General features: G+C 38.1%; 1 protein-coding gene across 7 annotated transcripts in view; it reads right to left on the minus strand.

The window, feature by feature from the left end:
• The window catches only part of iqsec1b (IQ motif and Sec7 domain ArfGEF 1b), a 489,188-nt gene that overhangs the window by 10,353 nt on the left and 464,189 nt on the right, over positions 1 to 14,646 (minus strand). For all 7 annotated transcript variants that reach the window (XM_043707985.1, XM_043707986.1, XM_043707990.1 and 4 more), the window contains 2 exons: positions 10,088 to 10,117; positions 4,272 to 4,397 (listed from right to left, as the gene is read on the minus strand). In XM_043707985.1, coding sequence (XP_043563920.1) covers positions 4,272 to 4,397; positions 10,088 to 10,117 — 156 coding nt within the window. The remainder of the gene's footprint in view (positions 1 to 4,271; positions 4,398 to 10,087; positions 10,118 to 14,646) is intronic.

A 14,646-nucleotide genomic window follows, 5' to 3' on the forward strand; every position in this document is an offset into this window, starting at 1 on the left:
TGAAAGCTGTAGAGAGTAGTCATACAAATCTCCAGCAATCAATGTATGTCTCGAAATTGACACGTACAGAAATTTGGAAATTATCACCAAAGGTATTGCAAATTGTATTTCCTACAATGCTAAATTGGCTCCAAGATTTGAATCCTAACAGATAAACCTCTAAAACAGTGTAACTGCAAACCATAATCTTAATAATAAATGTTAGCAAACGATTGCATTTTCAGATTGAGTCTCTGAAATACATATTTTTTATATAACAATTTTAAAAAATTCTTGAAAACATCTTTTGAAAATAAAAATTGATAAATCCAAGAAAAAGTAAGATGCTCAGCTACAAAGTGCATGCACTCATTTTTAAGAATGAAGATGTACCCTAAAGAATCCAAATAAGATGCAAAATGTCAATGTAAGAAGTTAAAGTTAAAAACAAGCAAAAGGAAAAGACAATTAAGTCCACAAAGAAACAGGGTAAACTTATTCTGAGCCTCTGAAAAGTCAAAGGAAAGACATCAATGAAGAATGTACAAACAATTCCAAGACTCTTTACATTAAGAGCCCTGCAACTTATATCACCATGCACTGTGTAATGCTGTGCATGCACAAGACCCCAACTGACAGAGGTTTCATCTAAATCTACTGTGAATATAAAGTACTACTCGCATTGAAAAGTCACAAGCAGTGCTATGGCAGTAAAAGCTCTGAATGAATGACAATTTCCCCTTTTAATATAATGCCCTTAAAATGCCCAATTTTAAATGTTTAGAGTCTCCATAAGAGGCCTGGTAAGTGTAGGGAAAGTTTGAGTCCTATAATGGAGGAATAAAAAAGAAATAAGTAATTGAAAAAAAAAAGTTTTGTTCCACATGAACACATTCTTCATCTATCTTAACTGGCAGAGATCTCACCTCAGAGTAAAAACCTGTGGGTTTAACCTTATTTCAGAACTAACAGCACAATGTCTAATTCAATGTAGAATTGCGCAGCCATCTTTTGGATATCTGTTCCTATGATTTGGTCAATACAAGAAATACTCCAGGAAAAAGGGCGCTGAAGGAATGTTGGCTTAAATTCCTGTCTTGACAAACACCATCAGAGACAGATTACCTTGCCGTCTCTGCAAACTTACTGCAGTATTTGCATACATAATATTGACTACAGTGCCAATAAAATTCATTGTTGTGAGGCAGATTGGAGTGTTCTGAAGAAATCAAAACGTGTTCAAGAAATCTACATTCTTTTCTTCTGTTTGATCTCCAAGGTTTATTTAGAAGCAGATTATTCTGAACAGGATTTATACATTCTGTTGATTACTCAATGAGGTGAAAAGGTACTGAGAAGTGGAACACTGTATGCAATAATTTAATCAGGCACTGAGTGTACATGCTCTACTGTATTCGACAAAAATCAGAGCAAATCTAATCTTCAAAAGTTGGGCAAAACATCCTAATACCTCATTTGACATTTTGACTAAAAATGGCATTCAGCAACCAGTTAAGTTGTCATAAGCATCCCACCTGGAGAATAATGATATTCATTGCTTGTACTGAAAGTGATTTTTATTGTTAATATGCAAGTATATCATAGCAAATCTTTCATGCACACAAAGTATTGAATTGAGTTCTTAAAGGCTGAAGTGTACTTCCTTAAAATGTGAATTGGAAAGCCATTTAAATTATGGATGTATAGGGAATGAGAATGCAGATTAGCCATGCTTTCAGTGAATAGACCAGTCTAGAGGGCTAAATGGTGTACTCCTGGTTCTGATATTCCTCATCTAATTTCCTTGTTTAAATTCTATTTCACATTTTAATATCTTATTTTATAGTAGATCTTAGATGTTCTTACTTATGAAACAGGTATGATGATTGAGGTTATTTTTAGAATAAAAAATTATACAATCATCAGAAATGATGTGTGAAAAGATGGAATGATTTATTTTCATATGCCACTTAGTGAAAGAAAATTTTGAAAAAAAATTAAACATCTAGAGAAAATGGCTCTTCCATGTTTCTCTTTATGGAACTTTGTTTTTATTCTGTCTCAAAAAATGCAAAATCAATTAACACAAAATAATGGGTGTTGTAAAGAATTATGATCAACTTAAATGTGCCTTAGTCACTGATTTTTGATCAGAAGTGTTCAAGTAATATGGAAATGATATGGATACAAAACTGGCCCGTAGGAGTTTCTCAGCATAACTGACACAAATTAGTTAAAATAATCAAAACGCAGTTTAAAAAATAAAGTCAGAATAGTGGTAACTATAACATGCAATGGAGATTTGAAATTTCTAGAATGTGAAATGGTTAAAAATCTAATTCCAATAATTTGACAGCAAATATCCAATTTTTTTTTAAAATGGATGAAATAACATAGCACACATTGGTTGGCCTTTACAAATGTATACAACCTGTTGTGGGCATCCAGCTATTACACTGCTTTTTAAAACACTCAACTAAAAATGCATTAGATGTGACATTATTATTGGGATAGATTTAATTACTGTTATTTAACAGAGCAATTAGTTAATTGCCACCTGCAATTAACTTTGCAAACGCCTAAATTGCAAAATTATTTTAATAAATAACTACTAATCATAAACAAATCTCAAGCAAAGCAGATAATTTACATTTTGCCTGAGTGTGAAAACATGTCTCTTTAAAACCATTGCTTTGATTAACTGGAATTGGGTAAAATCAATGGTAGTGAAAGAGGGGGGGGAGGCATTTCTCACTGTTATCTAAGGAACATTTAACACTAAAACATTCTCATGCTCCTTTTACTTGTAAGTACATTTCAATAGCAGATAACCATGTTCCAAGAATCCTCTCACTCTACTTTTAGTATTTGATATTAATGTAACAGGGCTAATTCGTGACATTTTGGTATGGAATCCTTGGGTGAAGAGTGAACATGGTATGATGAATTTTATTTCAGGTTTGATGATGATATGGTTAAATCTGAAGTTAGGATCTCAAAATTTAAACAAAACCAATTTTTTCAGGATGAGATTTGAGTTGGGTACTGTATATCATTAATCAAAGTGTACAATGAAAATGAGGAATTGTGAATAGATGGTAGGAAGAAACAAGTCATTTTTGAATTGGCAGGTTTCAGCTTTCACATGGATCAATGTTTGGCTCTTTGCTAGTTATCTGCTTAGCTACATCACTGACAAATTTTTACTGAAGATACAAACATCAATGAGGAAGTGAGCTGAGATGATGCCACAAAGCATCTGCTGATGGATATAGGTGAGTTAATTGAATTAGCAAAAATAATGTGAGAATTGTAAAACTGTCCACTTTGTAGGAAGAATAGAAAAACAATGTTTTAAAAAGCTCAGAGTCTCAGGAATGTTAATATTCAGGAAGATTTGAATATCTTTAGACATTAATCATAGACTGTTAACCCGATGGCAGAGCAAGCAAACGGGAAAGCAATTTGTGTATGAGGCTCCATTGCAAGGACCTTAAAAAAATAGCAATGGGCCATTGATGACAAATTTGTTATATATTTCAAATGTCTACTGTAAGTTTCAATGTGCATAAATATGTTCAGTTATTTGTTGACAATAGATTTGAAAAACTATTTACTAATCCTTGATGTTCAATTAACAGGTTTTGAACGCAAAACTGGATGTAGCTGAGAAAGTTTCACTCTTGCTGAAGATAATTTCTTCATCCTAATATTTAAACAGCATTAAATTACTATAATAGCAGAGGATTGTCCATGTCAGACAACACAGGTTTGCCAGAATGAGAATCATAGAATCCCTACAGTGCAGAAGCAGGTCATTTGACCAATCGAGTCTACACCAATCCTCTGATGAGCATCCCTCTGACACACCTCACACTCCATCTCTGTAACACCACATTTTACATGTTTAATTCACCTAGCCTGCACATCCCCGGACACTATGGGCAATTTAGCATTGCCAGTCCACCTAACTTGAACATCTTTGGCATGTTGGAGGAAACCAGAGCACCCAGAGGAAACCCACACAGACACTGGGAGAATGTGCAAACTCCACATAGACAGTTGCCTGGGAATTGAACCCAGATCCCTGGTGCTGTGAGGCAACAGTGCTAACAACTGACCATCTTGCCACCTCGAGGTGTCAGAATTATGTGAATGTGAAAATAAATTAAAATGAATTGTACTAAGGAACAGTTGTGTGATAAGGAGGAGTGATATGCTGACAAATCTCTGTTTAAGGTAACTTTCAGCATCCCATTAAACCTTTTTAGTGAAGGTAAATGATTACATACCACAAGAAGGTCATTAAATAGAAATATTTCTCGTTGATGTAAGCCAAGTTTTTGAGGCTTATTGGGATCTGGAACTTCAAATAATCGGCAGTAGCAGACTAACCGTCGATGGGGTAGGGAAAGTACCTGAAATGGCAAAGATCAGATCAATACCACTTGTATCGTTAAAAAAAAACTAATCCCATGTAGGTGATCATCAAAAGATTAACTGCATTTTTAATAATGTTTTATTTTAAGAAATTTATCAAGGTTCTCCGATTTATTTAAAAATCAAATGTTCAACAGCTGGGAAAAGCCTTATATGTACAAATTGATTGACTAGATTTACAAATGATCACAAAATATAGTAGCACAAACCATGTCAACTTTCAAGAGCATTTCTTTCTCATCAATACTTGACTTTATGCAGAAATGTTTTTCTCTTTCCACAACTGATGTTATGTTGAAAAAAAAATTACTAATTAAATGCATCTTTCACATTCTTTAAAGAAGTTTGACATCCTTAATGTTTGGAAGGTTATCTATTCCTTTAATTCTGCATAATGTACAAGAAAATCTTGTTATACTGTTGTCTACAAATACTTCTTTCTGATGTGTTTTCTTGTGTCTTGGCCTAGAGGATGGGACCCTGAGCAACTGTAAATTTAAAATTGAAACATTTCAAAGCCATACCGAGTGATGAACATAGAACAGTGTAACACAGTAGAGGCCTTTCAGCCATCGATGTTGTGCAGGCCTTTTATCCTACTCTAAGATCAGACTAACCTACATACTCTTCATAGTACTATCTTCCATGTGTCTGTCCAGGAGCCGCTTAAGTGCCCGTAATGTATCTGACAAAGATAAATTAAATGAAGCTGTTTTGTATCCCTCTTCTATGTTCAAAACTCAAGGCTCACTCTGGATTCCTGGATTTTTAAGGTAAAATGTTGAACCAATGTCAATTCCTTTCTCGCATGCAGATGTAAAACATCCCATGGTATTATTTGAAGAATTTGACCCGATTTCTGGCAAATATTTCACCCTCAACCGATACAAACATACTATCTATTTATTACACCAGGTCAGGCAGCATCTGAGGAGCAGAAGAATCGACGCTTTGGGCATAAGTCCCACTCTTGACTCTGATCCCCAGCATCTGCAGTCCTCACTTTCTCCTATCTGTTTACCTCGATTATCCCTCTTTGTTTGAGCCGGCTATACTGAAATAGGCTGTCATATCTCCAACATTACTGTTAATTGAATCAAAGCTTAAAAATTGATACAGTACCAAAACATTAAAAAGTCTTTCCTCAAAGAGAGTCTCTTGACTTGTTCACAGTCCTTATCTCTCCCTCAGTCTGAGTTGTTCCCACTTATGTACAGAGGACTAATACCCATTACATGCTACATTCACTTCTGATGTGAACAACAATAACTACACCTTAAAAGTACTTTGGCTACAAATTGTGTTTGTCCAGATGTCACCATGCTTTCTAGATTAAAGTCTGCTCTTTCTTTTACAGTCCTCTTAAATCCACCTCCTGTCCTTCTTCCACCTTCACCACAACAAATGAGGTGCTCAATGTCTGTCTTTTTTTAAAAGACTGAGAATAAAACCAACTGTTCAGCTGCTAGAGGCCCTCCTTTTCCTTTGCCCACCTGCCAAACTTCTCCTAAACTTCCTCCTGTCAGTCCTACCCTTGAAATGGCATCTTTCTCTGGAGCATTTTTTCTATGAGACTGAACATCTGTGTTTCCACCATACTGCTGACCACTCCTTTCCCTTTCTGGTCTGCTGGCATTGGTACTGTACTTAGTAATCAGGTACTATAATCCTCTCCTTCAAATCTACCATCGTTGCTCTCCTGTAAAATGCCATATCTCACATCTCTCATTTTTGGAAACTGCAGATGCAACTGCAACTTCATTTCCTCTCAAGTCCTTGAAATCTTGTCATCGCTCAAACCTGTCTGTCTTCCTGCCAATTCCATTTTTGATCCCCTATCAGATTTCTTCCCTTGCTACAGCACAGTAAATCAGAAAGTGACTTCCAGTGGCTGCAAATGTACAGTAAACTACTAAAATCTGCAAGATGTTCTGAGTTGCCCTGATCCTCTAAAAAGCTACAACATAATGGCATCCCACTGAAAGACTTGCCATTGAAATGCTTAGAACACCACAAGGGTACTGTACCTAACTGATGAAAATTCACTCAACTTGCAAGATAAATTTGTCCAATTCAGTGCAAATAAGTCTTTTATGGTATGACAGGTTTTAATTCCTACTAAACAATGCCTCCAACACTGAAAATCAACTTTCGGTTGTGGATTCTCATTCCTTCAGATTTTAATTGTTAGATATTTAAAAAACTTAATGTTCCTTTATCTCTTTTATAGGTCTCCTAATCTCACAAATCTGATTGGTCAAGTAGTGGCACATTAGGTACAACAAATGCTGCCTATTGTCTGCTAATCACAAAATCTGGACCAAAGCATTTTTAGCAAGTCCAACATTTCAGTGAGGCTCTGAGGGAGTGCTGTGTTGTTGGAAGTGTATTCTTTTGAATAAGATGTGAAATCAAGGCCCCAAGTGTCTGTTCATTTGGATGTAACCAACTTTGAAGGTGAGCAAGGGAGGTATCTCAGTGTCCTGGCCAAAACCTATTCCTCACTCCACATCACAAAAACAAATTATCTGGTTACGTAGTTGCTGTTTATGGGAGTACACTGTTCATATTTTGACATTTTTTTTCAATGTTTCTTATATCAAAAAAGTGAGTACTGTAAAGCACTTTGAGGTATCCAGTGGTCATGAACAAAGTGATATAATTCTAAATTTTTCTTCACAACACTATTTCAGCAATTCAAGTGGGCAGTAGCAGATCACATTTTTACTGAATCCAATGCTGAATACTAAATATATCCTTGCTAGTGTTAACCAGATATGATGGACAATTTAGAAAACATAAAAGCATGCCAACTAGAAGGGGGGTCATACTGGACCTTGTGAGCCTGGTCAGGTGACTGACATTTCAGTGGGAGAGCATTTTGGAAACAATGATCATAACTCCTTCAGTTTTAAGAAAGTCACAAACAAGGATAGGTCAGGATCTTGTGGGAAGATACTAAACTGGGGGAACGCAAATTTTAGTAGGTTAGATTAGTTACAGTGTAGAAACAGACCCTTTAGCCCAACAAACCCACACCAACCCATTCCCCTCTTCACCTAACACTATGGGCAATTTAGCATGGCCAATTCACCTGACCTGCACATCTTTGGACTGTGGGAAGAAATCATAGCGCCCGGAGGAAACCCACACAGACAATGGGAGAATGTGCAAACTCCGCACAGACAATTGCCCGAGGTGGGAATTGAACCCAGGTCACTGGCGCTGTGAGGCAGCAGTGCTAACCACTGAGCCACTGTGCCACCCCACACAATTATGTCAGTATTAGGCAGGAGCGAGGGAGTGTTAGTTGGGAGGAGCTGTTATCAGGCTAATTCACATTTGACATGTAGGAATTGTTTAAAGACCTGCTGATGAGAGTTCAAGACTGGCATGTTCCAGTGAGGAGGAAGAAAAAGAAGGGCAAAGTAAGGGACCCTTGGATAATGAGGGAGGTTGTGAATTTAGTTAAAAGAAAAGCAGCAGCATATGTAGGGTTTAGGATGCTGAAATCGGACAGGGCCCATGAGGAATATAAGGAAAGAAGGAAAGTACTCGAGCAGGGAATGAGTAGAGCAAGAAGGGGTCCATGAAATGATCTTGACAAGTAGGGTTAACGGCATCAATAGATACATGAATAACAAGTGGATAACTAGGGATGAGATAGGACTACTCAAGGATAGAGGAAGAAACTTGTGTTTGGAGGCAGAAGATGTGGGCAAGAGCCTAAATGAGTACTTTGCATCAGTATTCACCCTGGAGGAGGATATGGAGGAGATGAGATTTGTTTGGAGCATGTTAAAATGCGAGGGCATTTTGAGATCAAGTAGTAAGTGGTGTTGGATCTCTTGAACAGCAAGAATGTGGATAAGTTCCCAGGGCTTGATGGTCTCTACCCCAGGTTATAATGATGAGGAGAAAGTGAGGAGTGGAGATGCTGGAGATCAGAGTAAAATTTTCCAGAGTCACTTTTCGATTCTTCCCCAGATTACTGAAAGAGGCAAGAGAGGAGACTACTAGGGTAACCAAGATCTTTGTATCCTCGCTAGCCACTGGAGAGGTCCTGGAGGACTGGCGAGTAACCAATGTTTTTTCTTTGTTTGAGTGGAAATAGGATAATCCAGGAAACTATGGACTAATGAATCTCACATTTGTGATTGGGTAGCCATTGGAGGGAATTCTTAGGAATAGGATTTACATATATTTGGAAAAGCATGGCCTAATTAGGGATAGTCAGCATGGCTTTGTGCAGGACAGGTCATATCTTCCTAACTCGATTGAATTTTCCAAGGTGGTGACAAAAGTGATCAATGAGGATAGAGCAGTGGATGTTGTTTACACGGATTTGAGGAAGGCTTTCAATAAAGTCCCTCATGGTAAGCTCATCCAGAACATTACGATGCATGGCATCCACAGTGGCTTTGCTGCTTGGATTCAAAATTGGCCTTTTCCTAGAAAATAGAGTGTGCTCATGGAAGGGTGCTTTTCAGGCTGAAAGTCCATGACTAGTGGTATTCCACAGGGATACATACTGGGACCTCTGCTGTTTTTGATATATATAAGTGACTTAGATGAAAATGTAGATGGGTGGGTTAGTAACTTTGTAGTTAATACAAAGACTGGTGGAGCTGTGGATAGTGCAGACACTTTTCAAAGGATATAGGGGGATACAGATCAGTTGCAGATATGGGTAGAGAAATGGCAGATGGAGTTTGATCCATGCAAGTGTGAGGTGCTGCACTTTGGGAGATCAAATGTTGAGAAAAAGTATACAGTTATTGACAGGACCCTGTACAGTACTGATATACAGAAGGATCTTGACGTTCCATAACTCTCTGAAAATAGTCACACAAGTGGATAGGGTGGCAAAGGAGATGTACGGCATACTTGTCTTTATTAGTCAGGGAATCGAGTACAAGAGTCAGGATGTCATGTTGCCGTTTTAGAAGACTTTGGTTAGGCCACACTTAGAATATTGCTTTCATTTCTGATTGCCACATTATAGAAAGGGTGCAGAAGAGGTTTATCAGGATGCTGCTGGTTTAGAGGGTATAAGCTATAAGGAGAGGCTAGAAAGACTCAGGTTGTTTTCTCTTGAGCGGCAGAGGCTGAGGGAAGACTTGATAGAAGTCTACAAAATGATGAGGTGCATTGACACCGTTGACGATCAGAATCTTTTCCCCAAGAGTTGAAATATCTAATAAAAAGGTCTTGCACTGAAGGCGAGAAGGGGAAAATTCAAAGGAGTTGTGAGGGGCAAGTTTTTTTTTAAAACCACTGTGGTAGGAGTATCGAATGCGTTGCCGGGTTGGTGGTCGAGACAGATATGATAATGGCATTTAAGCGACTTTTAGATAAGTAAGACTATGCAAGGAATGGAAGGATATGGACCAAGAGCACGCAGAAGGGATTAGTTTCATTTGGTGTCACATTCGGCACAACACTGTGGGCCAAAGGCTCGTTCCTGTGCTGTACTGTCTATGTCCATTATAAATTTTAAACATCCCTGAAAATCAACATTTTAGTTATCACATTCTCAGTGTACAAAACCGAACACAGTTCCTGTTCTTCCTTAAGTGATAAGTTATGGTACATTCAAATAGATTTTCTATGCTGCACACAATTTCAAAGAAAATTAATAATCATCAAAATGAAAAGAAATACCTACACAACCAAGTCCATGATGTAGAGATCCAATCTACAAAGGAAATATATATATATAGTTTATTGAATGTCAAAGAGAAACAGAAACTTTCACATCACAACATTGTAAACATATTGTGCTTTAAGATCAAATTGAATTTAAATATATAGAAACAGGCCACATATTACAGATTTGTGCACTGGTTGCAGTTTAGCCTTACTGAATTGAACATTTAAGATTATATACTCCCACCTTATCACAACACTTCTTTTGTGTTTTGTACAATTTCCCTCTCCCAACGATGATACTTAGGACAAAGTAGCTGTCCCAAAATTTACACTCTTTGGCTAAGAATCCTAGAGAATCCTTAATCATGTTTTCCTGCTATGTAATGAGAACTAGTTCAAACATTTTTGAACATACATTTTTTCACTTTGATTTTTATACTAAACTACACTTTTAAAATTATTAATAATTTACCCCAGGCAAAGGCAGTCGAAAGGTGACTTAGTGGAAGCATTGTGGTTTGGACCTGCATTGACCAGTTTAGGATACTTGTTGGCATGAATGGGTTGGACAGGATGGTCTGTTTCCATGTTGTATTACTCTATAATCAAGTGTTTTTGTTGGCCAAAAACATGTAGAAGCAATCAATTGGTCAATACAAAAAGTAAACTTCAATATGGTCCATAAATATGAGTGTCGAGAGTGGGGTGCTGGAAAAGCACAGGAGGTCAGGCAGCATCCGATGAGGAGATTCTATGTTGCCGGCAAGAGCCCTTCATCTGGAATGAGGCTTGTGAACAGAGGGGGTGGAGAGATAAATGAGAGTGGGATGGGGCTGGGGGTAGGGGGAAGGTAGCTGAGAGTGCAATAGGTAGACGGTGGTGGGGATAATGGTGATCGTTTGGAGAGGAGAGTGGAGCAGATAGTCATGAGGATGGTGCTGAGCTGAAAAAGTTGGAACGGGTATAAGGTGGTGGAATTGATCTATTCAAATGAAAGCTAGGTAATGACTAAGGTCAATCAATTTCCAAAGACCTTGCTGTGCAAGTACAGGTAGTTCTCCTATAACGCCATAGTTGCATTCCAGGGAAACATCATTTAATAGAAAAATCACTTAATAGAAATAATGGGGCCAATGGGAAAGTGGGGTTAGGGGCAGACCAGCAAAACAAAAAATCACTCCAAAATCACCCAAATGTCTAATGCAAAATATAGCACAGCCTGATTGAAAGTTGAAATCATATTTATTAATGAAACCAAAGTAAATTTAACACAGTAAATTTAAAGAATGGCAGCTGATATTACACATGAGCAGAATGGTGTAGAGACTTTGGCATAAGCGCAGAATAGCACAAAGACTTGCACCAATATCGAGCATGTGTGGACATGCTAAGTAAGTGCAGAATGCTAAGAATTTGGGCGCATGTGCAAAATGGTGTGGAGATTTCCTCGTGCATGTCGGCACGTATGCAGAATGAAGTGAGTGAACTGATTCCTGCTGAAATCACGCTATTGCCAATGGAGGTAACTGCTCTCCAAATACCATTCCCTAATTCTTCAGCGACATTTTAGCCAAATTGCACTGCCAAAACGCATGTTATTACAGAACTACCTGTATAAGAAGGGATTCCTTGAGCATATGGATCATAGAGATTTTTATGTACTGCACTAATTGATGCCACAGTACATGAGACACATATTGTGTCTCTAAACAAAGTGTAATGGTAAAGCTAGCGTGCTTTAATACTACAATACCACTGTCTCAGATACATGTCAAGTCTTGCCGACAATGAATAAACACTTCCACCAATAAAGATGGTCACTTGAACTTTGTTTTGTTATTTGGGTAAGGGAGAGAAGAAGTTAATTGCCTCCTGATAATTGGCTCTATTTCTGACAAGTGTTTGGAAAGAACTTTTACATATACTAGCTGATCAAATCTATATTAGCCTCAAGAACTAAATTAGGCAATTCAACAGATACTGTGGGTCTAAAATGACCAACAGGTTTATTTAAGTTATAACCCATGCCTGTTTAGTTAACAATTAATATGCAGAATAACCTAACATACTGTGGCAGAAGATTTACTGAAGGACACTATGCTCAAAGTAAATCAATACTTTGGTATCCCACGTAGTTTGAGGAGAAAGTGAGGAATGCAGATGCTGGAGATCAGAGCTGAAAATGTGTTGCTGGAAAAGCGCAGCAGGTCAGGCAGCATCCAAGGAACAGGAGAATCGACGTTCCGGGCATAAGCCCTTCACTATCCCAAGTAGTTTGACAAACTTGGCAAATCCAAAGAGGTTTTATTTCATGTATTCCAAGACCTCAGTAAAGGCTTCTTCAAACGCTGCACGAATTTCTATACCGAATGTTTCATTATTGTTGCTTTAAAATGGATTTGTTCCAGAATTTGAAATAAAACCAGTCAGGCCTGAACAAAGAACACAATACATTTGTATAATTCATATTCATGCACAGTAAGAATACCTGATTAAGATCTGTCTGTTTCTTATATGTTCTTAAACACCAAAGAACACAACAGAACTACTTTGCTAGCATGACAAAATGATGCATAACAACTGAAAGAAGCCCAATTGAATCAAGTTGATCACATCATGCTCAACATCCTGAGGCTTGAGAATAGAAGAGAGAGTGGAACTTGGGAGAGCACACTGGAGTTCAGGGATTAATGTCTCACCCCTTTTGTCATCATTTTTCTTTACCTTACTCACTCTTTATACATTCCAGTGCATTGCCATGACACACCTCATCAGCAATGTAACCTCTATCTGATAGCAAATCTTCACCAGCATATGTAACTTTCAATGAAACAGGAGCTGTCTAGATTCTAGCCCTGCTAAAGCTATCAGTAAACTCAACCTCCTACATTACTCATCCTTTTTATAATGGCTACAAGCACAAGTATATTGCATGAACATGCCTTTAATGTGTCAAGCACTGTATAATCAGTCACATGGAATAAATCGAATTGGTGAATGATGATGATCGGAGCTTCAGGAGGGGCTCAAGAAAGATCATTCGAAGGGCCTGTTTCCACACTGTAGCGAATCTAATCTAATCTAATCTAATCTAATTGCCAGTTCCGACTTCAGCCTTGCCTTTCACATTTGGGTGGTAAGGTCCACCGCCATTGAGCGAGATGTTATTCATGGACCCTTTGTTAACAGCCTAATTGTCTATCACATGACTGCATAGGGCAGAACTGCAGAGTTTTGACCTGATCCATTTGTTGGTTTACATCTGGTGGTAGTAGCAGCAGCAGCAAACAATGATAAGGAGGACACGCCAGGCCATAGACTATAAGTTATGGAGAAGTACAATTTTGCTGTTGCTAATAGCCCATAGCAACACATATATGCTCAAATTCAAGCCATAAGATTTGCTCTTAATCTCATTTAGCACTGTAGGAATACAGTCTATGTTAATAAAGAATTCAGTCTCTACACAGAGAACATAGTGGTCACTTTGATTGATGGTGTCATGGACAGATGCATCTCCAGTAATTGATGATGAGGTCAAGTAGGTTACTAACCCAGGCTAATTCCCACTGTCGGCTATCATGTCATTAATGACCACTGAGTAGATGTGGTAGTTCACTGAAAATTACCCCAACAAGAGCTTGCGATATTGGTTGGAATATCATTACAGCAGAAACATCTTCCTGATGATTATGGTCTGACTCTCCCTTTACTATTGGAAGGCCATCAACTCCTCTGTTAAGTGCTCTGAATGTTGGCATTGTGAGCCATGCAACTGACTCCAGTGATCTTGACAATCTTCTTGGGGTGTAATATGAAGCATCTCAAATCTGCTTTGAGTTGTCGATAATATGTTCAATAATGATAATTATTGTAATTACAAGGACTTGCCACACACTGACTCTACTGCGGTTATAATCCATTGCTGATCTTAGAATCAGATAATCATCACACAAACAGGTGATTTGCCTCTCATAACTAACTTTTTTTTAAAAACACAAGCTACATAAATCACAATGGTGATAATTTGCAATTAATTTAAGACCATAAGACACAGGAGTGGAAGTAAGGCCATTCAGCCCATCGAGTCCACTCCGCCATTCAATCATGGCTGATGGGCATTTCAACTCCACTTACCCGCATTCTCCCCGTAGCCCTTAATTCCTTGTGACATCAAGAATTTATCAATCTCTGCCTTGAAGACATTTAGCATCCCAGCCTCCACTGCACTCTGAGGCAATGAATTCCACAGGCCCACCACTCTCTGGCTGAAGAAATGTCTCCGCATTTCTGAATTTACCCCCTCTAATTCTAAGACTGTGTCCACGAGTCCTAGTCTCCTCGCCTAACGGAAACAATTTCCTAGCGTCCACCCTCTCCAAGCCAATTTATTATTTTGTAAGTTTCTATTAGATCTCCCCTAAATGACTTAGGCGCAGGCATAGGTGGATGGGTTAGTAAATTTGCAGATAACACTAAAGTCGGTGGAGTAGTGGACAGTTGGGAAGAATGTTGCAGGTTGCAGGGAAACTTGGATAAACTGCAGGATTGGGCTGAGAGGTGGCAAATGGAGTT

This window comes from Chiloscyllium plagiosum, chromosome 18, assembly GCF_004010195.1.
Source record: "Chiloscyllium plagiosum isolate BGI_BamShark_2017 chromosome 18, ASM401019v2, whole genome shotgun sequence".
NCBI lineage: Eukaryota > Metazoa > Chordata > Chondrichthyes > Orectolobiformes > Hemiscylliidae > Chiloscyllium > Chiloscyllium plagiosum.